General features: G+C 59.7%; 3 protein-coding genes across 4 annotated transcripts in view; all 3 read right to left on the bottom strand.

Annotated features, from left to right (window-relative positions):
- Positions 1 to 6,773, bottom strand: part of SLC43A2 (solute carrier family 43 member 2) — a 33,998-nt gene extending 27,225 nt beyond the window's left edge. The window contains exons 1-2 of the mRNA XM_084273138.1: positions 6,759 to 6,773; positions 4,859 to 5,055 (exon numbers count right to left, since the gene is read on the bottom strand). Of these exons, the coding sequence (XP_084129264.1) occupies positions 4,859 to 5,018 (160 nt within the window). The 5' untranslated portion in view covers positions 5,019 to 5,055; positions 6,759 to 6,773. The remainder of the gene's footprint in view (positions 1 to 4,858; positions 5,056 to 6,758) is intronic.
- A 2,954-nt stretch (positions 6,774 to 9,727) lies between these two features.
- On the bottom strand, positions 9,728 to 16,075 carry SCARF1 (scavenger receptor class F member 1). The gene is made up of 12 exons (XM_084272979.1): positions 15,898 to 16,075; positions 15,119 to 15,180; positions 14,695 to 14,796; positions 14,048 to 14,573; positions 13,432 to 13,650; positions 13,218 to 13,346; positions 13,030 to 13,133; positions 12,751 to 12,862; positions 12,552 to 12,676; positions 12,211 to 12,351; positions 10,715 to 11,863; positions 9,728 to 10,204 (listed from the first exon to the last, which is right to left on the bottom strand). Exons 1-11 carry the CDS (start codon positions 16,020 to 16,022, stop codon positions 10,866 to 10,868), a joined length of 2,643 nt encoding a protein of 880 aa, XP_084129105.1. The 5' UTR covers positions 16,023 to 16,075; the 3' UTR covers positions 9,728 to 10,204; positions 10,715 to 10,865.
- A 1,316-nt stretch (positions 16,076 to 17,391) lies between these two features.
- Positions 17,392 to 22,353, bottom strand: RILP (Rab interacting lysosomal protein; the record flags this gene model as incomplete). 2 transcript variants are annotated; one of them, XM_084272815.1, is made up of 8 exons in its annotated part: positions 17,392 to 18,291; positions 18,626 to 18,709; positions 19,931 to 20,053; positions 20,201 to 20,364; positions 20,712 to 20,900; positions 21,093 to 21,214; positions 21,625 to 21,748; positions 22,096 to 22,353. In XM_084272815.1, the coding sequence occupies 8 exons, from the start codon at positions 22,351 to 22,353 to the stop codon at positions 18,162 to 18,164; spliced, it is 1,194 nt and encodes a 397-aa protein (XP_084128941.1). In that variant the 3' UTR covers positions 17,392 to 18,161. The 2 variants fall into 2 exon arrangements, with proteins under 2 accessions (XP_084128941.1, XP_084128942.1); XM_084272816.1 differs by lacking the exon at positions 18,626 to 18,709.
- Positions 22,354 to 22,366: the final 13 nt, after the last annotated feature.

Raw genomic sequence — 22,366 nt, 5'->3', positions numbered from 1 at the left:
CAAATTCCCCTGCCAAGTCCACCTGCATGCAAGCAGACCAGGTCTGACACACAAGAGTGCCACCCATGTAAGCGAGCGGCACGGGCTCAGCCCGTGTACTCTCACTGCTGTCTCACCGTCAGGCTAGAAGAAGCTGCAAGTCTTTATCAGCAATTACAAGAACATTCTGCCTATTTTTACAGCTCTCCCGCTACAAGCAGCAGGATTTCTACTGCCCAATTAGTAGTTCAAGTTACTATTTAAAGAATGACAGCTTAGGTGAGAGGAAGGCTGCCTGGGTAATCATTTATGTCAAACTCAGCGCCAGGATTTGTTCAGGCTGGTGCTGGAACATTTAAAGTCATCCCTTCTCCCAAATTAAGCGCTGTGGGTTTCATGAGAGGGTCAATTATTAACTGCTCTTTACTGACCTCTTCAAATCCCAGGCACACACTATGTTAGTGGAGGAACGAGTCTGGCTTTTTCAAGAGTAACTGCCATCTCAGGCAGCAGAGAGGAGGTTTCCTTTCATCTTGTGTCATGGATCAGAGGGAGCCAAGGAGGGAAGACACCCCCAGCCACCCTGGCAATAGCTCCACAGAGGGAGGACAGCCTGCATAGCTTCACTTTCCTTCTTTTAACAAACTAAAAAATAAAGAGGAGGGAAAGAACCCACAAACCAACACCACCAAAACCAGGGCCAGAGAGTCTGGGAGCATTGGGTAAAAAAAAAAAGGAAAAGCACAGTGAGAGACATGTGCAAACAACTGATCTGCAGCCTGCCCACATAAGAACATGTTTTCTCTTTTCAGGATGGTGTCATACTTCTGGGAACTGGGAGGAGATGTTCTTGCTTTATACCATTGCAAATGCCATTTTTTTGGGTTTCCCCCCCTCTTTGCAGCCACTTGAGTTTCCAGGAGCCCCATTTTGGACACACGCCTCAAAGCCTCATGTCCCAGGCAGTCTCTGGTTACACTGCCATTCTCTCCCAGGTGTGATTTCTTTCTACAGCTGTTCTGGCTCTGGGCACCTCTCATGAGGCTTTGTGGTACCACCACCAGCTGCTAACCAACACAGTATTTCCTGCCCAAGCAGGGGAGCTCACAGCCTTCACCTTTTTCCTGTTTACAGGGTCGTTTGTGCAGCCTTTCCACCAGCTGTCCCCATCTCACCAGCTTGAAAGGGACCTTCAGACTTCAAGTTCCCCACCACAGACCCCCAGATGAATAGGAACAAAGAGCTGTAGGGCAGCATCCTCTCCCTACGCCTGTGTCAAGGCACCTCAACCTGACTGAGTGAAAAGCTAAGTGAATTAGCTTATCATCCTCTTGGTTTCTGCTGCCCTGACTCAGAGGAAGGCCCTCTGTCCAAGGAGCTCCTTATCTCTGCTCTTCATGAGCAAATCATCACATGCAAGATTTCTTTCTTTTCTGAAAGCACATCTCAGGCACCCAAGCTTTGAGCCTCCCAATCCCAGTACCATCAGGGTGATGCAAAACCCTGAACACATCAAGTTCTTTAGCAGCTGATAAGGCTCAAATCCTGATAAAGACTGTGAAATCAGCACTTGCACCGAATAAAAGATGCTGCTTCAGTTGGTTAAAGGGCACATAGTAGCGTAGTAAAATTAAAATGGGAACAAAGTGTCACTACCAAGCTCCTTGTCAGCAAATTTCAAACATACCTTTCAGGATGTGGCCAAACCTGCTGCCCAGAATGGGTACAAACCCCCAGCCCCCATTCAAACCTCATTGCACAATTGCTTTAGAAATATTTGTTAGGGATTTTTTTTTTCCCCCCCTAGTTGTCCACCTCCCCCCCCCCCCCTTACACAACCAAGCTAGAGGCCAGCAGACCCCACATCTTCCCGTGGTGGCTGAGTAAAATCAATACCAGAAACCAAGAACAGACAGGGAAAGGGAAGGATTCAACAGAAAGTGAAGGAGCCCTTCATGAGCTACAGTCACTTTCTGGGCAGCTGCTGCTGCTTTCAGAGAGGAGCCTGCAGAAGGGACAAGGTCTAGTTTTCTCTTTTGTTGAAGGCATCACAAAGTGCAGAGCTTTTGCTGACAAACAAAAACCCTGCCAAGAACCTTTGGCTCATTAGGAAAAGCCTTTCCACCCCCTGCAATACTTACATGCACACAGCAGCATTAAGGACAACAAGTGCCCACAGGCTACTAGTCACAATTTGTTTGCACCAGCCTTCCAGCCAAGTACCCACCAAGGCTGCAGAACTGAATAGGCTGTGCTAGAAGGGCAGCTGCTGGGCCATCCTCATCCCAGCAAAGGTCAAACTCAGCTTGGTGACTGCTGCAAGTGATTCCACTCTCCCCACACTTGGAGCTGAGCCTCTTCCCAACCAAATCCCGACTGTGATTAGCACAATGGGGAGAAGAACAGAGGAGGGGAAGAATGGATCAATGGGGAAACAGGTATAACTGGTCCTCGATGCTCATCACAGACCACCACTGAGTACATCAGTGATGGCCAGGTATTTGATGATAATATTTGACTACATACATTTCTTTCCAGGGATTATGTTCTCTTGCCTCAGGGCACAGGTTGGTCCCTGGGAGGAAGACATTTCCCCCCCAGGACAGCAATTTCACCACTGGCCACACATCTGCATCTTCCCTGCAGTCTGTGGCACGGGTGCTCCCATGGGGAAAGCCAGACAGACCACAGACTGGCAAACATGGGTGAGAAGCCAAGGGGAAGGTCTCTGTTTTGGGGCAAAGGGGGATGAATTGAAAGCAATCAAAGCAAAGAATAGGAGGTGGGCCCCAAGTGAAGCCAGGCCTCTCGTCAGCAGGGCCCATCTCAGGAAGCAGATAGGAAAATGCCTGCTTTCAGAGACAGTCAGCATTTGCTTATCAGCTCCAGTGTGTTATCTTGGTGGCAGAAAGTCTCCACCTGATAGGTTTAATGAGATCTCTTCACAGGCCTGTGACAAAGTCACAGTGGCTCCAGCGACTGAGGACTGTCCCTCAGGCCATAGCACTGCTGGGGACCTGAGTGGCACAGGCACCCTGGGAAGGGCCACACCACACAGGGAGCACAGGATGGAGAGTGAGCAGCCACCTACAGCTGGTACAAGAGAAACTGGTGTTTGCCAGGTGCACCAACTCAGGCTCTGCAAGACAGGAGGCAGCCTGTGGGCACAGGCATAGAGCAGAGAAGGCCACAGCAAGCAGCTGCTGAATGAGGAAAGGAATAAAATATCACCACAACTATTTACAGTCACTTTTTGCCTGGACTTTGTTCAGCTTCCCCCCCTGCTATTCTCAGCCATTACACACTGAAAGCTCTGGGGTCCACTCTCTTTCCACCTCCTTCTTCCCCTACTGCTTCCTGCTCCATCTCCATGCTCACCAGCCCTAAATGGGCTTTATCAACCTTCTCATCTCATCCACCATCACACATCTCTGGGCAGAGCCCAACCACCTCACTCCTGCCGCCTCTTTGCTCTGCTGTTCCCTTCTCCAAGCACATGCAAACCTCTTGTCACTACAACAGCTTTCCAAATCCATACCACACCTTTGCCCTCACATTCCTGTCAGCACTACTGTCCACCCTACCACACCCTGGGATTACCCAGTCCAGAGGTCTCCCCAAGTCCAGGCTGAGGTATACCTATGTCCACCTTCATGTGGTTTTTCCCAGGGTTATCCTTCCCATGCCACAAGACCATCTCCTTCCCTGCAAGGCTGGGTCTGCAACATGGACAATTGCTTCTTCTGGCAGGGCCAGAAGGTGGATCTCAAGCCACCAGAGACAGAGCCTGGTTTGAGCACACCCCATGCATTTGAAGGGGAAGAAGAAAACATCAGTTGAATTCACTTCTGCAACTTCAACAGCAGTGCTGGACTTGCTCAATCTCATTTTCACTCATGCTCTTTTCTTTCCTCCCACTAAGGAAAGAGTACCCATAGGTTCCTCCTACAGTCTCAGGACACTCTCCCTATAAACCATCATCCTCCAGAATGCAGCAAACCTTCCCTTGCACATATCAGCCAGGCCACCATGCAGAGGAAGAACTCATGGCCAAGTGGAAACAGCTTTCCAGAAAAGCTTTACCTAATCTTTAAGGTTTCTTTTTCAATCACTCTGCAAAGCAACACCAACTACAGAGACACTACAACATCACAAGGATGGCACCTGTCCTGGTTTTGTCTGGGAGAGCATTAACCTTCTTCCTAGTAGCAGGTACAGTGCTGTGTTTTAGATTTAGGAAAATAATGTTGATAACACACTGGTATTTTGGTTGTTGCTAGGCAATGCTTACACCAACTCAAGGGCTTTGCAGCCTCTCACACCACTCAGCCAGTGCAGAGGCTGGTGTGCACCAGAAGCAAGGAGAGGACACGGCCAGGACAGCTGACCAACTGGACAAAAGGATATACCAATAATCCATACCATATGCCATCATGCTCAGTTACAGCTTGGGGGAGCTGGCCAGGGCTTGGAACCATGGCTGAGGAACTGGCTGGCTGCTGGTGGTCTGCAGGTGATGAGCAACTGTGCTGTGCATCACTTGTTTCATATACTCTTTTATTATTATTCTCTTCCTTTTCTATCATATTATTTTTACCTCAACCCACAAGTTTTATCTCCCCCCCCACCCCAATTCTCTCCCCATCCCACTGGGGGCAATGAAGTGAGCAGATAGCTGTTTGGTTGTTTTAGCTGCCTGGTGGGTTAAACCACCCCAGCATCAGTGTGGGAAAGGAGCACACATCCCTTTCCTTCCACCCCAGGACTGATCTAGGGCTCAGCCCTACTCTAGCCAGTTCCACACCACCCTGGGACGGGGAACCACACCAACAACCTTCAGCAGCAACTTATTCACACAAATCTCCAAGAGCATCCTTACCTAACCCGTAGCACAGGTAGGAATAAAACCCTTCTGCTTTCAGCATGATGAGGAGGGAGCCCCAGCCCAGCAGGACAGCAGAGAAGAGCAGGTTCTCTACGATGGCTGTGGACGCCATCCACCAGCGCCGGCGATGGGCCGTTGCGAGCGTGGGTGCCATCGCTGCTTGGGAAGGTGGCCTCTTTCAGAGTCTCAACCTGCAGGGACCAGAACAATGTTGAATGAGGCCACAGGCATGACATACACTACTCAAAGGAAAAAAAAAAAGCCTGATTTAAGAGGTCTCTCTGCTGGAACACAAGCAAACCTGCTGCTGAACACAAGGCACTCGGGTGTGAAGCTTGTTCTCGCAGGTAGCAACCAGTTTGCTGAGTTACCTGGAGGTGGGAGAGCACAGATGCCCTTGGAGCAGCCCCTCCAGCACACACACCATGCAACAGAGGAGCATTCAAGGACTCTGTTCCACTCCCTGAGCAACAGGTATGAAAACGCAGCGGCTAGTGACTGCCCACAGCCCACTTCCCCCATCACCTGTATGGGTCAGGCAGCAAAGAATCACTTGTCAGAGTGGGGGGGCTTCAGCCAGCACCCCAGCCTCTCTCCCAGCTGCTTGCAAGCAGAGGTTGGGACCAGAGTGGCAACCCCACAGTCCTAACAGCAGCTTTAGCAACCTGCCAGGTCTGCTCTGCCCCACATAGGAGCACAGATCAGCTCTGGAAGGTGAGCACAAGTCCTATATGCATCATGGGTCCTACATACACAGCTCATACTGCAACTCATCAAGGAGCACTGTTTGGTAACTGTGAGACCACCCAGCTGGGAGATAAGGTGGGCCCCATCCTAACTGTGCAGGCAGCCAGGTGCACCAGCCAGGACAGCTCACAGCACACACTGCTCCACCACAGCACACTGGCATCCCCAGGCTGCCCCACAGATGCTGCAGCAGCATTAACTGTCTCCAGATCTGCCTATCCTAGCCCCTGGGGCTCCCAAAAGTAAGCAGCTGTTTCAGGAGCAACCCTGGGTAGCCAAGGGACTGCTCCAGGGAGCTCTGAGGTGCTCAGCACCCGGGCCAACCCTGGGTCATAAGGCAGGTGGCCATTTTAGACAAGCTGAGCCTTTTCCCAGCCTACAGCATGCCCCAGCCAGGCACTGTGGGGAGACTGGCTGGCTGCACACCACCACCACCCAGGACAGCTTCTCAGGGCTTTCCACAGGGGAGAGGCCCCAGCCCTGGGTTGCTTGTGGGGGGTAGCACCCAGCTCCCTGCAAGCATGCCAGGCAGACAGAGCCACCCCTCAGCCCCAGAAACTGGTGCAGAGACCCCCACCCCGGGAAACCACCCTGCAGCCAGGTCCCCACCACACAGGCCCACTCCCCCAACACAGCCCACAACACATCCCCTCCACCACCTCCTCTTCCTCATCCCTGCATCCACAATCCCCCACCCCAGCCCCACACATCCTTCCTCAGCACAGAGACCCCCTCTATGGCAAGAGGGACCGCCTGCTCTCCCCTCTACCAGCCACCTCACCTACCCCACTCTCCCCCAACACACCCCACTCCCTACCCACAGCCCCCACACACACACACACGCTGCACCCCATCAATCCCCCAACCCTCCCAAACATCCCTGCCGCATCCTGCTCTCCCCTTCCCCAACCAATCCCACAACGCACCCCGCTCCCGACCCACAAACCAACCCCCACAGCCCTCCCCATCAACCCCCCACCCCCCTCCAACGCACGCCGCTCCCACGCACGACCCCCCCCCCCTACACCCACATCACACCCCGCTCCCCCAACGCGCCCCCTCCCTCCCCACACAAGCCCCATCCCGCACACACCCCGCTCTCCCAGCCCACACAGGGCCCCAGCCGTGCCCCCCGCACCCCACTCACCGCCGCCGCACCCCCACTCCGCGCCGCCGCGGTCCCACCCGGGGTTTTTATCCGTCCTCCGGAGCAAACAGCGGCCGCCGCTGATTGGTCGCCGTCCCGGCCAATGACCGCGCCCTCCGCTGCCGCCGGGGCACGTGCCGGGGCCGCGCACCCCCGGGTACCCCCCCTGGTCCCTCCCTCCCTCCCCTTCACCCACCCCGATCCCTCCCTCCCCACCCCCCGGTCCCGCCGCACCGGGCCGGGCACACGCCCCTCGGATGCCACAGCCGCTGTTTCCCCGGTCGGAGGCCGGGGCTGGGCACGGGGATGGGGGGGGGGATCCCTCAGCGGGGACCTTGGAACACCCGAAAGCCGCGTGTGCCCCCCCGCCCCATCCCCGCCCCATCCCCGCAGCGCCGGGCCAGCGGCTCCCGGGCGCGGTGATGGGTCTCGCCGCTTTCCAGGGAAAAAAAAAGAACAAAACCCAGGGGAAAGGGATTAAAACGGGACCGCCGGCGGGTGGAGGTGATGATGCCGGGCCCCGCCGGCCCGCCCGCTCCACCTCCCGGCACGGCGCGGTCCCGCAGCGACAGCGGGAAATTCCCTGCGGGGTTTGGTGCCGGCTGCGGCCGGTCTCCGCCGGCCCCGGGCGGCAGCCGGGAGAACCGCACCGCGCTGCCGCCGGAACGTACAAGCCCAGCCGAGCACCGGAGCCATTTCGGGAACAGCGGCTCCCGTCGTCCGGCTGCGGTTACAGGCACCGGATCCGTCCTGTGAAACTCACCCATCCCAGACCCCCCACCCTTCCCCCCGCACAACCCGAGGGGTACCGGTCCCTCGACACCCAGGAGCACCGCCGGCTGCGCTGCACAGTGGAAGTAAAATCACTGCAAGCCACAAGAGCCGCTCTGAGCCCGGGCGCACCCGGCTCTGCCCAATTTTCACATCACATTGTTTTCCAGGGTGCTCTCCCGTGGGATTTCTACTCCCGCCTGAGACCCCTCCCTCATCAGCAAGGTCCCAGGCTGGAGGAGGTGGCCACGTACCCCTGGAAATCGTTAGAGGGGATGTTTTCTCCTCTGAAAGGGGATGAAAACAGCGCTCGGGGTAGGTAAACATCTCTTGAGCCACTCAGCAGAACCGAGGGCCCGGGCAAACGGAGGTGGACCCGTCCCTGCGAAAGGGGCACGGCTGCGGCGGGTGGGAAGAGGAAACTCCTCGACCTCGGCTGTGGGATAAGGGTAAAAACGTTGCAACAGCTGGAGAGTGGATGTGAGCCAAAGCAAACAAACAAATTGAAAAAGCCCGAAGAAAACAAGGCAGCTGGGATCAGAGCTGGGTGGTTTTTAGCAGGGGCTGAGACAGCACGAGGCCCCGGGAGACCTCAGCCCCCAAACCTGGGCACTGTGTCCAAGAAACGTGAGCTGTGATGGGAAGGAGCACGAGGAGGGTGAGGAGGGTGACTGGGGACACGGGAACCCTTCGCTACAGCGGGAGCGTGGCGGGGAGCTCGGTTTTCCTCTCCTAGAAGGAGAAAAGAAGCTATCAGGTGATCGGCTGCTGTCTATAAATACACCCGGGGACTGAGTAAACATCATGGTGAGGAAAAAAATAAAGTGAAGCTGGGGCCTTTTGGCACAAAGACATGTCTGTAGGAACCGGCCAGGAATGAGTTTGGGCTGGAAGGGAGGTGGCAGCTCCTGCCCCACCACGCAGGGAGGTCTTCAGCAGGCTCGGGCAGAGCCGCGATGCGGTGCTCTTCTAAGGCAGAGCTTGGACAGGTTGGGAAAGGAGATGGATGGTAAGGCTGCGGTGATGGGGGCAGACCCCTTTGGCCATGGGGAATGTCTCCAGCCTCTCCCTACCTCCATGAGGCCAAGAGCTGCCCCAGCAGAGCACAGACCTGCGTGGGAACCACTTCCCACCGTCTGGCTTCAAACCTCTGCAGCCGGATTCGGAAAGTCAGAGATGCAGCACGGGAAGACGTTAACCCCTCGCTCACCTGCCAGCTCTGCCTTGCAGCCCTCCCACATCCCAAACTAAAGCCACAGCAGAGCCGGCCCAAAGCGATCCTTAGCAAGAAGGCACAGTGTGACCACACCATGGGCATGTCCAGGGGCAGCCACGTGCCCTGAAAATTCCCCACTGCCATTCCCCACACTGCCCAGACAGCGGGAAGACACTTCATCTGCCAGCAGAAGAAACATCCTGCCTCACAGCCCACCAACACGAAAGGTGCTGGCAGCAGCAGGAGCCCCGTTTTCTCAAAGCCCACTGCCTGTTTCAAAAGGAAAGGCTGTCAGGTTGTTGTCAGCTATTTACATGCCATGCCCCGGGTTAACCGGCTCACGTGATGTTCACTTCTGGCACAGTGCTGCTCGGCTCACAGGCTGAAAATATCCAAATGGTTTAGGAAAAAAAAAACATTGCTGCTGATAAATAAACTGTGGGGCTGTGATAAACCAGCATCAAAACAAAGACTAGCCTTGCAGAGCCAAGGGTGAGCAGGTTTGAGCTGTACACCAGAGTATTTGGTGTTACAACCGCAGCAGAGGGTGATGCCAGCGAAGGAGGGAGTGCTGCGTGCTCTCTGCAGAGCTGGAAGCCTCACCCACGTGGGACCATGGGGATTCAGCACCTTGTGCTGCAGGGCAGCACCTGCAAAAAAAGCCAAAGGAAAGAAAGCAAAACTCCCACTGTTTGCTGGAGCACCCCAAATCCTGCACCCCCAGCTCAGCAGTGCCAGAGCAGGAGTGGGATTATTCACATGATGCAGCCTCTGTCCCCTCACAGCCTGCTCACCATCCCTCTGCCCCCAGTCTCCAGCACCACAAGAATTCAGAATTAGCTTCAACAGAAACAGAAATTGAAGGAAAAAAACAACCCCAAAGCCTAAAGGTGCCACCAGTTTCCAGGCATTGGATAATATTTCTGGCCGAGTCTTTCTGAGGGCAGGTGGGAACCCCAACTCCTAAAGGGCTTTGGTAACGTTTAATTTTCCATCCAGAGGGTTTTTTTTCATGCCCCACAAAACAACTGCAAAAATACACAAGAAACTTCTACCACTTCGATACATCAAAACCCAGTTCATGCTGTGAACCCTCTTGGGCATCTCAACCGCCTTTGCCAGGGCAGCAGAGCCCTCAAGCCGGCACCTCCAGAGGGGCTCTGGCCGTGCTGGAGATGCTGCAGCACATTCCCTGTGCCTCAGCCAACCCCTTAGCGATGGCGTTGCGGCGGCAGGACCGAGGCGTAGGCGGTGACGGGCGGTTGGGGCAGAAATGCTGTTCTCTGGGCAGGTTTCATCCTTATCAGGGCCAGGCGGGCGCTCTGGGTGCACAGGTTGATGGTCACAGCCCGGCTGCCACGTTTGCTCTTGCACAACTGCAGCTTGGTATCGCCTGGGGTTTAAAAGGCCGTCGATAAACCAACCCCGTGGCCGTGCCACGCGCCTTTCCCTGCGCTCCCTGCATGGGGATGGAGACAAAAGCAGCTGGAGCAGCACAGAGCCCCCCACCCCCCCCACCCCCCACTCCCAACCCCACCACCCTCGGGGATATGTGGCTAAAATGCATCTCCCACGAAGCTGCTTGGGACAGCCCAGCAGCTCTGCCCCAGCTCCACAAATTAATCCTCATCAGTGGCAGGAGGCTCCGGGAAGCTTTGTGGGAGCTGGGATGGGGGAAAGGTGAAACTGGGCTGCTGCCCCCCATGTCTCCCAGCACAGCCCCCTCCAGCCCCAGTTAGGAGGACAGGACACGTCTCCCCATGCCCAGTGTAGGGATGAAGGTGCATCCAGAGCATCGCTGTCCCTCCGGGTTGTGGCAGACACAAAATGGGACACATGGGGAGGGAGAGGGGTGTTGGGGGGTGTGCAGAAAGTAACCCTGAAGCACGGCAATGCCACAGGGCTGCCACCACTGTGGCTCTCAGCATCACACATCCCGATGGCTGTGCTGGCCAGCAAGGGTCCCCACCTGCAATGCAGCACCAAGGAGAGGGGTCAAGGGGAAGGCTCGATGCCTCTCCAGTTCACAGCTTGGGGGGGGGGAGGGAAATGTCAGCTCCCCCACACTGGGGTCTGAGGGGGTCCTGGTCTCCCGGTGCCCCAGTCCAGGTGAGGATGGCTCAGGTGGCTCTGGGGGCAGCCAGTGGTTCCGCAGTGGGGCTGGGGGATGAATCAGCAGTGCCAGTGGCCACGTTCTCATATTTCGGCTCTTCCTCCGGGGCAGCCTCTCCATCCCTTTCCAGGCTGGGGTCTAACTCAGAGGTTTTGCCCTTCTCTGCAGCACCACTGGCCCCATGCTGGGCCCCAGTGCTTTTCAGGGAGGGAGAGGAGAGAAGGAAGGACAGTCTCTTCCCAGGGACATGCTGGTGCTTGCCAGGGGATGGCTCGGCGGGAGCCTCTGGGATGCTCTCCCTCTGCTTGCAGCTATTCACGGAGTCTCTGTGCTGCGCCAGAGCCCGGCGGGGGGGTTTCTGTATGGCTTCAGTGCTCCTCCTCACCTTGGGCTCTTCCTTTGCAGCCCACTTGCCCCTCTGCAAGCTCCCCAGCCGCTTGAGCACAGCCTGGACCGGTCCGTCGCCACCTGCCTCTGCCTTGGGGTCCTGCCCGGCTGTTCCCACCATCATGTAGATGGTGGTGACGTTGGGTTCCTTCCCCTTGGCCTCCCAGCTGCCGGATTTTGCAGCTGCTTCAAGAGCCTCCACTCTTTGGGCCACGTGCCGGGTGCCAGAGACCACCCGCCGGCGGCCCCCCGGGGTGGCCCGGGGCGATGGCCGATGGCTTTCCTCCCCCTTGCTGAGGGGTTCAGGACTCTCGTAGCAATCACTGGCTGGCTGTTCAGTGGGGGGATCCACTGCCGTGTCCCCCAGAGGTGAAGAAAGCTTGGATGGACCCCACGGGGTCTTGGGCTTCCGCCCAGGGCTGGGGGTCTCCACCGCCCCGAATTTTGTCCCCTCTGCAAAGGACACAGATGGCCGCTTGGCCTTGGCGATGCTGGAGGTGCGAGGGATGGTGAAGGGCTGAGAGACATCCTCAGAGTTGAAGGCAGATGGGTCCAGCAGTGCCTCGCCGAGGGGGGACACCCCATCCTGCAGCTCAGCTCCCCCCAGCAGTGGGACGCCTGTAGGAGAAAGGGGTGAGGGTTGGGGCTTCCACAGCTGCCCCCCCCCCCTGCCAAGGGACACATCAGGACAGGGCTGATGCAATAGGATTGTCCCTGGGAATGTTTTCCTGGGAGGAGGTTGTGAAACGGGGCTGCCCACGCTGGGCACAGCCCATCACACGAGGCCAGGCCTGGCCCCCACCGTGTCCTTGCAGAGAGGAAAACGAGGGTATGAAAATAACTGCTGCTTGCACCCAGTGTCTGTCCCTGGGACACCCAGGGTTGGCAACGGGGCGGGGTTGACCCTGGGCTGCCCAGAAGGGCTGCAGGTGGCTGGGGAAAGGGGGGGAAGCTGTGGCTATCACCTTCTCTGGGAGGGACGGAGTACTCAGGTCCCTCGTTGTCGGTCTCAAAGGAGGAGGAGAAGGAGCTGTCTGAGACCCACGTGGCTGAGGGCGGCTCGATGAAGCTGGGGTTGAAGGGGATTTCCGTGTCGTGGTGGGAAACTGGTGAGGAGAAGACACCCAGCTGACCTCAAGCACCCTGGGGTGCTCAGGGCTGGAGCAGGAGAGCAACGCCTGCCCTTAGATGTGCGGTGGGATGGGGAGTGGGAGGGAAGTGAGAGCCTCCTCCCCACATAGTGACAATGTGGGGTGGGGGGTGACAGCCTGGAAGGGCTTTCAGCAGCGCTGCATGTTCTTTTCACCTGTGACTTTGGGGAGTTTGTAGCCACCCAGGGAAAAGCAGGGTATCATAGCGCTGAGGTTCGCCAGCACCCCCCGCACGTGGTGCTTCATCCTGGCCACCACGTCGTCATCCGGCACAGCCGCCCTGCACAGGGGAGATGGGTGTGAGGGGGTGCAGGAGGTGGCTTCACATCAAAGGTTGCAAACATACAAAAATACCTGTCTCTAGCATCTGCAGGGCCGGCCCCACAGCAACAGCAGGCAACACAGAGCAACAGCAGCAGGAGAGGGACGAGGATGGCGGCTGCAAGTGCCCCGTGGTCCTTAAGACCTGTGCAAGAGAAGGTGGGTTGAGTCCTGTGTGTCCTGTAGAGCCATCCCACGTGGAGAGCACAACCTGCACCAGGGCCAGGAGGCACTGGGCAGGACCAGGCTGCGTTGCAACCCCCCAGCACCTCCATCCCCAGCACGGAGGAGTAAGTTTGTGGTCGCTCTTACTCAACACGCAGTCTCCTCGCATGGGGTGACAGGTCCCCCGGGAGCACTGGCAGGGAGAGGAACAGTTCACTCCAAAATACCCCTCCGGGCAGGTGTCGTTGCAGCTGGAAGAGAGAGGAAAGGAGGGAAAAGCCCCTCAGGGAGAGCAGGGGGCTCTCCCCCCAGCCCTGCTCTGCTCCTGGCCTTACCTGGCTCCCCAGTAGCCCGCATGGCAGATGCACACTCCTGACACAGGGTCACAACTCCCCTCAACACACTCAGGGCAGAGGAACTGGCATCCGTCACCGAAGGTGCCCGTGGGGCAGGAGCTGTTGCAGCTACGGAGGCAGAGAGCAGAGCATCAGGGCACCGAGCCCCGGTGCAGGGACCCCCCAGGAGGACTGAGGGCTGCCCTGGGCATACCTGGGCCCCATCCAGCCAGGCTCGCAGTGCAGGCAGGACCCGGTCTCTGGGTCGCAGGGCTCCCCGTGCCGGCAGCGGGGACATGGCTGGAGACACTCCTCGCCGTGGAAGCCGGGTGTGCAGGGCTCCTTGCAGAGGGTCCCGTTCCAGCCGGGCTGGCAGGCCAGGCAGAAGCCATCCACAGGGGAGCAGGGCTGGCTGCGCTTGCAGTTCCCACAGCTGCACGGGCAGAGGGGGTGAGGGGCGGGGGTGAGGTCCTGACACCCCCCCACCCCTCCCTGAAACACAGGTTTCACCCCATACTGGATCCTGCATCAGTTTGGACCCTGGGGAAATGCCCTCTAGCCCATCACAGCAGGGCAGGAAGCAAGCGGGGAGAGCGGCTGCTTTATCACCCTGGGGAGCAGCACCCAGGGCGACTGGACTTTGGGATGACACTGGAGCTTTCTGCTGGCATCAGTGGGATGTCTTCCTGTTGCTGCAGCCAGCCAGGGCTGCTCAGCACGCTCTGCTCAGACACGACTGCAATTGTTCCCCCCCCCCCCCATCCTAGGTCTGGCTGCAACCCCTGGGAACCCACTGCCCGTCCCCCCCACCCCCAGTGCCCCCAGCTCACCTGTGCACACACTGAGACCCGTATTTCCCTGCTGGGCAGGGGTCTTGGCAGCTCCTGCCCTGGTATCCGGGGTGGCAGGTGCAGTGCCCGCTGAGGGGGTTGCAGGAGCCGTACAAGCAGTCGCAGTGCCGCTGGCACGACGGCCCCCAAAACCCAGCCTTGCATTTGCACTTGCCCGTCTCCTGGGCACAGGGCGAGAGGTTGCAGGAGCATTTGAAGCTGCACCTCCTGCCCCACCAGCCCGGCAGGCAGCGGCAGTGGCCGGTGAGCGGGTCGCAGTGGGAGCTGGCGGGGTTGCACTGACATTGCCTCTTGCAGGTGGGTGCCCACCAGCCCGGCTCGCAGCGGCAGGCGCCAGTGAGGGGGTCGCAGCGGCCGTGGGGGCCACACTGGCAGGGGAACTGGCAGAGCTGTCCCCAGTGGTTGGGGTCGCAGGTGCAGCGCCCGCTCGCCGGGTCGCAGCGCCCGTTGGGGTAGCACGGGCAGCTCCTCTTGCAGTCAGGGCCCCAGTACCGCTCGGGACAGGCTGCAGAGAGAGGGAGATGGGAAGGATGGGGGAGGGGGTAAGGGGGAAGCCTGGCAGTGCCCCAAGTATCCAGGCTGGCAAAGAGGGATGGTGGGGGGCTGAGGCCTAGAGAAGTACTCACGGGAGCTGCAGTCTGCGCCGAAGAAGCCGGGTTTGCAGAGGCAAACCCCAGGTCTCACACACACCTCGTCGGCCCCGCAGGCGTCCTCCCCCTCACACAGTGCTGCCAGTGGCAGGACAGGCACGTCAGCGTGTGATGACACCCACCCTGGGTCGTACCCCACTGCCAAACCACCCACGGCCGGGGCATCCCCTGCTGAAGGAACCTTCCCAGGGACACCACCATCCCCCTCCCCACTCAGTCCCTCTGGCCCAGCAGCTTCTTCAGCGGGAGTTTGGGGGGGGGGGTCCTCATGGTGCAGCACCCCACTGCCTCTGCTTGAGGAAAGCTGTCAGGCTTCTCCCTGACACCCAGGGCTGTGGAGGAGCCGTGTGGCTGAGCACAGGGCCCGAGCTTTGGGCTTCCATCACCATCCATCACTCACCAGCCGTGCACTCCCGCCCTTCCTGCTTCCAGCCGGGGCAGCACGCCGGGCCGGCGGGGAGCCTGTGGAGAGACCCAGGGTCCATCAGCTGGGATGAAGGGTACTGGGGCCAGAGGGGGGTTTGCATGGGGCTTCCCAGCTTTGGCTGAAGTGAACGTGGGCCTGCCAGGCAGGGAAGCGGCACGGCCCTGGAGGCATTGCTCCGGAAGGAAGCCAGCAGAATGGAAGGAAATTTAAGAGGCTGCAGCCCGAGTGGGTGGTGGGGCTGGGCAGTGGGGATGGGTGGTGGGGCTGCCTGGTGGGGACGAGCGGTGGGGCAGCCTGGCTCTGCCACTGTGGAGCCCATCTAGGTTCCCCCATGCTCTGGGGGTGGCTCAGAGCTTTGCTGGTGACGAGCAAAGGCACTACTGCTGCTGCCCAGAGCAACCGGAGAGGTGACGCAGCAGAAAAGCAGAGGAGACATCAGCTTCAAGAGGCCTTTGGGGTTTACTACACCTCCATTTCCCACCTAGTGCACAATGAGGGTTGTGCCAACACTCCCATGTCCCCCCCACTGCCCCACATGTTGGGGCTGCGTGAGAAATAACCCCAAGAGAAAGGGTCTGGATGCCCCAAACACCCGCGTGTGCCCTGACCACGCTCCCCAGCATCACCCCAGTCTCAGTATCCCCGTGCTGGCAGGCTCAGATCTCTGTCCATGGAAGGACAGATGGATGATGACCCACTGGAGAGGCCCCAGGAGACAGAGGGTGACAAGCAGGGACCCCCATGGCACCTACCTGCAGACGTTCCTGCCATCGGGGTCGAGGTCCTGGGCAGAGCTCTGCACCCACAGCCACAGCTGGAGGCAGAGGATGGGCCGGGCACTCCCCATCCTGGTGAGGGACAAGGGCCCAAATCCCATCAGCTCCCCAGCCCTGCACCAGTGTCTGTCTGTCCTGTCTGTCCTGTGCTGTCCCTCCTGTGGTGCGGCCTCTTCCTCCCGCCAGCCTTGGGTTTCTTCCTGAGGAAATGTGGGAGGAGGCGCCCCGATCCAGACGTCAGGAGTGGGGCGGGGGAGGAGGGGGGGGAAGAGATCAGGAACCACAGAAACACAGAGTGTTAGGGGTTGGAAGGGACCATGAAAGATCATCTAGTCCAACGCCCCTGCCAGAGCAGGATCACCCAGACTAAATCCCACAGGAACGCATCCAGGTGGGGTTTGGATGTCTCCAGAGGAGGAGACTCCACAACCTCTCTGGGCAGCCTGTCCCAGGGCTCTGTCACCCTCACAGTGACAAAGTTCCTCCTTATATTCACATGGAACTTCCTCTGCTCCAGCTTGCACCCATTGCCCCTCATCCTGTCGCTGCCATCCCTGAGAAAAGCCTGGCTCCAGCCTCCTGTCTCTTTCCCTTTACATATTTATAGACATTGATGAGGACACCCCTCAGTCTCCTCTCTCCAAGCTAAAGAGGCCTGGCTCCTTCAGCCTGTCCCCAAGAGGAAGGTGTTCCACTCCCTTCATCATCTCTGTGGCCCTGCACTGAGCTCTTTCAAGGAGTTCTATGTCCTTCTTGAGCTGAGGGCCCCAGAACTGGACACAATATTCCAGGTGCAGTCTCAAATGCTGTCCCACGGGCTATTTTGGGCCCTTACTGCCACCCCAGAAGCAGAAATGGGTGACTGTGGGCTCTGCATGACCACGTAAGAACCGGCACCCACCCAAACATCTCACCTGTGGCCGCCTCCTTCCCCTGTGCCATCTTCCATCACCCCCAAAGCTGCTTCAGCCAACATCCCCCCCAACCAAGATGAGGCACCCACTGCCTCCCCCAGCCCTGACCCCCTGGGACCTGCCCACCCCTGGCAGGGGCTGAAACGTGCGGTCCCCACATCCCCCCCTGGGGACACAGCCTGCTCTGTGATGGCCTTTGAACCACTGCTGGCTGCCATCCCACCTCGTGTCTCCCCAGGAGCTTTGTGTCAGCAGATGCACAGGAAACACCTTTTTCCTACCCAAGGCCGGCTTGGCCAGCGGCCCCCGTGCTGGAAGCTCCTGCTGCCGTGCAGGACTTAACTCCATCACACCCAGGGCCACAGCCCCTGTGCAGCCTCTGTCCCCAGTGTAGTTTAGGGCTCTGGGGTCTGGCACAGCTCTACTGGCCCCAGCCCTTTGCCCCAGCACACGACAAGCGATGACCGCGCTGCAGCGGCGCGAGTGAAGCCCGGCAGCATCCCCCTGCCCTGCCCAGGGAAGGAGCAGAGGCGGCAGCAGGTTCCTCTGGGGAGAAATGAGACTGATTTATTTCTGACTCTGGTCCCAGAGCTAGAAAGGTCCTGACCCAGGAGGCCCAACTCAGCCCTGTGAACACGAGGATTGTTCCAGTTTTGGGGGTCCCAGTAGGAGCAGGAAGAGGTCCCTGATTCACCCCACTCCTGGGAAGTGTGGGAGTGGCACTGGCAGTGCTGATCCTGACCGTCCCCAGACACGGGAGCACCCTGACACCCAGTGCAGCGTGCTCAGCCCCCCCCCCCCAGCTGTGCTGTGACCAGGGACAGCACCCACTGGGCTGGGCATCCCAACTCCATCTTCACATTGCAGGGATGGGGGGAGGGATGGGTGGAAAGGGGTGAAGCCCCAGCAGGACAGGATCCCACCATGGGGTCCTGGGTTGTGAGTGGAGGTGCTTGGCAGAAAGACCCACCAAGTAGACAGAAAGAGCCCTGTTGGGTGCAGGGGCAGGAAAGGGGTGCAGACCCCCACAGCGCTGAGCAGCACTGAGAAGTGGGGAGCAGGGGCACAGCTGTGCCAGACCCTTGTGGTTAAGCCCTGGGCACAACAAAAGGTTTGGCTGATGGGCAGAGATGCCCCACGGTGCCATGTTGTCCTGTGCCAGGCTGGCACCCTGCAGCCAAGCATCCCGGGGAGGCTGCAGGGAGGGTGCCCGTGCCGCCGCTCTGCCGGCACCACAGCACAGGGAAGTGGCCAGGGCTGCGGTGCTGCTCTCGAAGATGCTGAGAAGTGCTGCTGAGAAGCCAGATTCGGTTCCTGTTCAGGGGGTCAGAGGGGTGGGGTGGCTCTGTCTGGGCAGCTGCCTGCTGGCTCGTCCAGTGAGTCAATGATTTCCCAGGCTCCGGAGCTGCTGGATGCGGGGGGGTCCTTGCTGCTGCCCTGATACCACAGCCCAAAACTGCAGAGAGAGCAGATAACGGTGGTGGGGGAGAGGAGCCTTCTCAGGGAAGCAGCCAGATCCCCAACTCCCTCTGCTTTGGTGGCAGGGGGACATCGAGTCCCCGGGGGTGGGGAGGGCAGTGAGACACGCCCCTGCCCTGGGCAAGGCAGATCCCCTGAACCAAGCAACCCCCACTGTGGCAGCATCCCTGCCAGCCCCACACCGAGCAGCCTGGCTCCATCCCCTCGTACCCAGCAGTGCAGGCACCAAGCTCAGTGGGTGCCAAGTCTGCAGCCAAGCCCCAACCCTCCTCGCTGCTGGCAGAGCCACCCACCCCCAGCAGCAAACTTACAAGCTTCTAATTTTGGATTCAGAAGGCTGAGCATCTGTGCAGTCCGTGCCATGAGCCAGGTGCCAGGAGCCCTGATCTTCATCACTGCAGCACAAAGGAGTGGGGAAAAAACCTGTGCTGAGTCACAGGCTCCCCACGAGCAAGTGCCAGAGCAACCCAGGGGCTCCCTCCCAATCCAAGGGGTGTCTGCTGCAGAGCTGGGCATGTGGAGGTGGCTGCTGTCTGTCCCACAAAACACCATCAGGCTCTGACCTGCCCCAAAGCCACAGCCAGCTGCAGCGATGCTCCTGTCCCAACCCTGCCTCAGCGACCAAGAGCTGTGAGGCCCTTCAGACACCAGCCTCAGACCTCAGGCACTTGGTGGTGTGTCCCCAGTTGCTGCTGCAGTGGAGTCTTTGGGCATCTCACCCCACACAGCAAGTGCACGTTCTCCAGGGGAGCAGCCTGACAGTCGGCATCTCCAGCTGTGGCTCGGTGTGAGGTGGGTGACAGCCCAGCACCGAGGGAGGTGACAGTCAGGCCTCACAGGCAGTAGGATACCCCAGGAGAGATGACTGCAGGGGGTTCGTACAGCAGCAGCTATCCTCACCAGGCAGGGAGGTGAGCGGGCAGGACCCAACACCTCCAGGTCCCCCTGCTGCAGCAGGGACCCCCCGCACAAGCAAGCAGCAGGTTTCAGTAGCACAGAAGAGCTCAGCCCCCTTCAGACCTTCATTAAAGTCCCTGAAAGCCAGCGAGACCCAGCTCTGCCCATGCCACAGGGCAGCTTTAGCCCAGGCTCTGCCCCACCACCTCCAGCAGCTGCAAGGAGCAGGGGCTGGTCCCCAGCAGGGGCCTGTCCTCCCCTTCCCTCCCCGCCGTGAGAAGTCTGCTGGAGCCAACACTGCCCATGAACATCTCTTGGAGCCTTCAGGGAACATCTCTACTGTCACCTTCAAAGGCTCTCCAGCAGACAGCCTCCAGCTGTACCGCACAGGGACCAGCCTTCCCCATCCAGCAGTCCCAGTGCCACCACCCCCCCTCCCCTTTTGCCACATCCGCGGCGCAGGGACGAGCGGCATTTAGCTGGTGGTGGGGACAGGAGAGCGGCAGCAGAGACAGGCCCAGCTCCTGTGGTGGCTCCCAGGGCTCAGCCAGGACAAGACAAGACAACCACTGCAGCCATTAAAACCTTTGATCTCAGGAAGGAGGCAGGGAGGAGGCAGCTCTTGGCCCGGAAGTTGCCTGCCGGGCGTCGCAGCACGCAGAAGCAGCTGGCCAGCCAGGTTGTCCTGCCCATCCTCCTGCCCTGGCAGCAGGACTCACCTGCTTGCTGACTCCTCCTCCGTTCCCAGCATTTTGGCCCTGATTTTTCTTCTCTGCCTTTTGATAGTCGATTTCATGGCGTGTAGGAAGAAGCCGGGAACTCTCTCTTCGTTTAGCAGCTCTCTGGTAAAGAGCAGCAGCTCGTTAACTGAGAGCCCAGCAAAGAAATCCACCCCAACAGCACCAGGAGCAGCCTCTGAGGGACCACGGGTGGCTGCAGGGACAGGAGGGACCCGGCTCGCTGCCCCACATCACTGTGGCAGGACTCACCGCTGGTAATAGGCCAGCTCCTCCTGCACCAAGAACAGGTTGGTCTTGAGCTCGTTCCGCTCTTGCAGGATCTGCTGCAGCTCTTCCTTGGAGAAGCAGCAGTGAGGAGGGCTCCTGCCCACGTCCTGGTGCTGCAGCTCCTCTGTGGGTGACGGTGTTGCTTCCTGCAGGGACAGAGAGTCAGCAGATGAGCGGAGATGCTGAATGCCCAGCCCCAAGGCTGGGTGCCATGGGCAGGCAGAGCGGGCAGAGTCTCAGGAATGAGTTGCTGGTCTGGAGCTGCTGCAGCCCACCACGGACCACAGCAGCTCCCCAGGTCAGCCGGCACCCACAACCCATTACTACACATGGTAAACCCTCCTCATCCTCCAAGCCTCTTCTGCCTTTTCCTCCCGTTACAGTGCCTCACTCAGTCCTGTTCCGGGGGTGCCAGGAGCCCCTGGGAGGGCTGGGCAGGTCATGCTGATGTGAGTGATGCCCTGTAGCAGCAGGGCCACAGACTTGGACTCACAGGGCTGGGTGGCTGCTGGATCTCAGGGCTGGTCCTGCTCCTCCTGCTCATTTCCTTCTGGGTTTGCAGCATCGCAGCCTCCAGGTCTGACTTCTTCTCCAGCGTGCTCTTGAGCTGAGCCTGCACCACGGCCACCTTGTGACGCAGGTCCTCGTTCATGGCCATGAAGCGATGCAGTTGCTCCTGCAGCTGGAGGGACCAGGGCAGCTCAGAGTGAGGCAGGGCAGCAGCTCTGGGCCCCCACCCAGGGACATCAGCCCATGCAGAGCCATGGGAAAGGCATCTGCCCCAGCAGGATCACCGGCTGTGACAGCCTCCGGGGCGAGGTGACGTGAAAGGAGGTCCCTAGGCCCTTTACCCACCACACCCACAAGCTCTCACCGCCTCTGTGTCTCGGCTCTTGCAGACTATCTCATGGGCTTGGGCACGAAGCTCATCCCTCTGCTTGTCCACCACCTCCTTCAGCCGCAGCATCACCTCCCGTTCCTTCCGCGCCGTGCTATCTGAGCCCAGACACGGGCAGACAGGCGTGAGTGGCCCCAGGACCCAAGGATTCCCCCAACCCCACACCACTAGGAGGTTCTTTGGTGCTTCTGCAAAGCCAAACTGTAACGTTCCTGGCAGATACCAGAGTAGGGACAGCGGGAAGAGGGGAGCTGGGTGCTTCAGGCTGTGCCTGACACATCCTTGTGCAGGCAACAGCAGCCTGCATCCTCCACCACCTTCCTGGAGGTTTGGGATGTGCTCTGGGGGTTCAGGGTCCCTATAAACTTGCAAAACAAGATAACACTTGTGCTGCTCAATAGGACAAGTCTCCAGGCTGAGTGGCTGGTTCAGACCTCCACCCAACCTGTCATCCCCCGCAGGGTGACCCGGTAGCACCAGGGGAGCCCAAACCCACCGGGACACCCACCTTCGTGGGACTGGCTCTCCGCAAGCTGCCCCAAGAGCTGCCGGTTCTGCTCCTCCAGGCGGGCCAGGCGGCCGTGCAGGGCTCGCTCCCGGTGCTCGGCCTCCCACAACCGCTGCTCTGGGTCCTGGGGGACGACCACAGCCGGGTCAGGGCCATCCCGGGGAGCGGGGCCAGGCGGGTCGAGGCCGTCCCGGAGGGGGCGTGGGGACTGCCGGGTCAGGGCCACCCCGGGGGTGGAGACAGCTGGGTCAGAGCCATCCCGAGGAGCGGGGACAGCCGGGTCCCAGCCGTCCCGGGGGGTGGGGACAGCCCCATCAGGGCCACCCGGGGAGCGAGGACAGCCGGCTGAGACCAACCGCCGGGGACCCGGGGCCAGCCGGGTCAGGGCCATCCCCACGGGGACCCCTGCAAAGACCAGCGCGGGTCAAGGCCGCGGCCGAAGGGTCGGACGAGCCCCCCCGCCACGCTCACCTCCGCGTCCTGCCGCCCGGCCGGCGCTGCCGCTGCCTCCCCCTCGGCGGCCGCCGCCGGGGCCACCAGCGCCTCCAGCAGCTCCAGCAGCCGCACGACGGGCGGTACCAGCCCGGCCACGGCCTCGGGGCCGAAGCGGCCGGAGAGGCGGCGCAGCTCGGCTCCCAGCGCCCCCGCCATACGGTAAATGTGCGGCGGGCCCAGGCGCTCCGGCGGCGTCCGCCACAGCGGCTCCGCTTCCCGCCACGGCTCCGCCATCCCCCGCCGCTGC

The sequence above is a fragment of the Gallinula chloropus genome (genome assembly GCF_964237585.1).
Source record: "Gallinula chloropus genome assembly, chromosome: 19".
Lineage (NCBI taxonomy): Eukaryota > Metazoa > Chordata > Aves > Gruiformes > Rallidae > Gallinula > Gallinula chloropus.
Note: the sequence above shows the minus strand (reverse complement) of the source record. Positions and strands in the feature narration are given on the sequence as shown.

What these genes read in the sequence shown, in the direction of transcription:
- SCARF1 (XM_084272979.1), bottom strand. Translation starts at nt 16,022, where the DNA reads ATGGGATTTGGGCCCTTGTCCCTCACCAGGATGGGGAGTGCCCGGCCC. An exon ending in GCGAGGAGACTGCGTGTTGA is followed by an intron (nt 12,863 to 13,029) that starts GTAAGAGCGACC and finishes TCTCTTGCACAG; the next exon opens with GTCTTAAGGACCACGGGGCA. An exon ending in CAAACTCCCCAAAGTCACAG is followed by an intron (nt 12,352 to 12,551) that starts GTGAAAAGAACA and finishes TCTCCTCACCAG; the next exon opens with TTTCCCACCACGACACGGAA.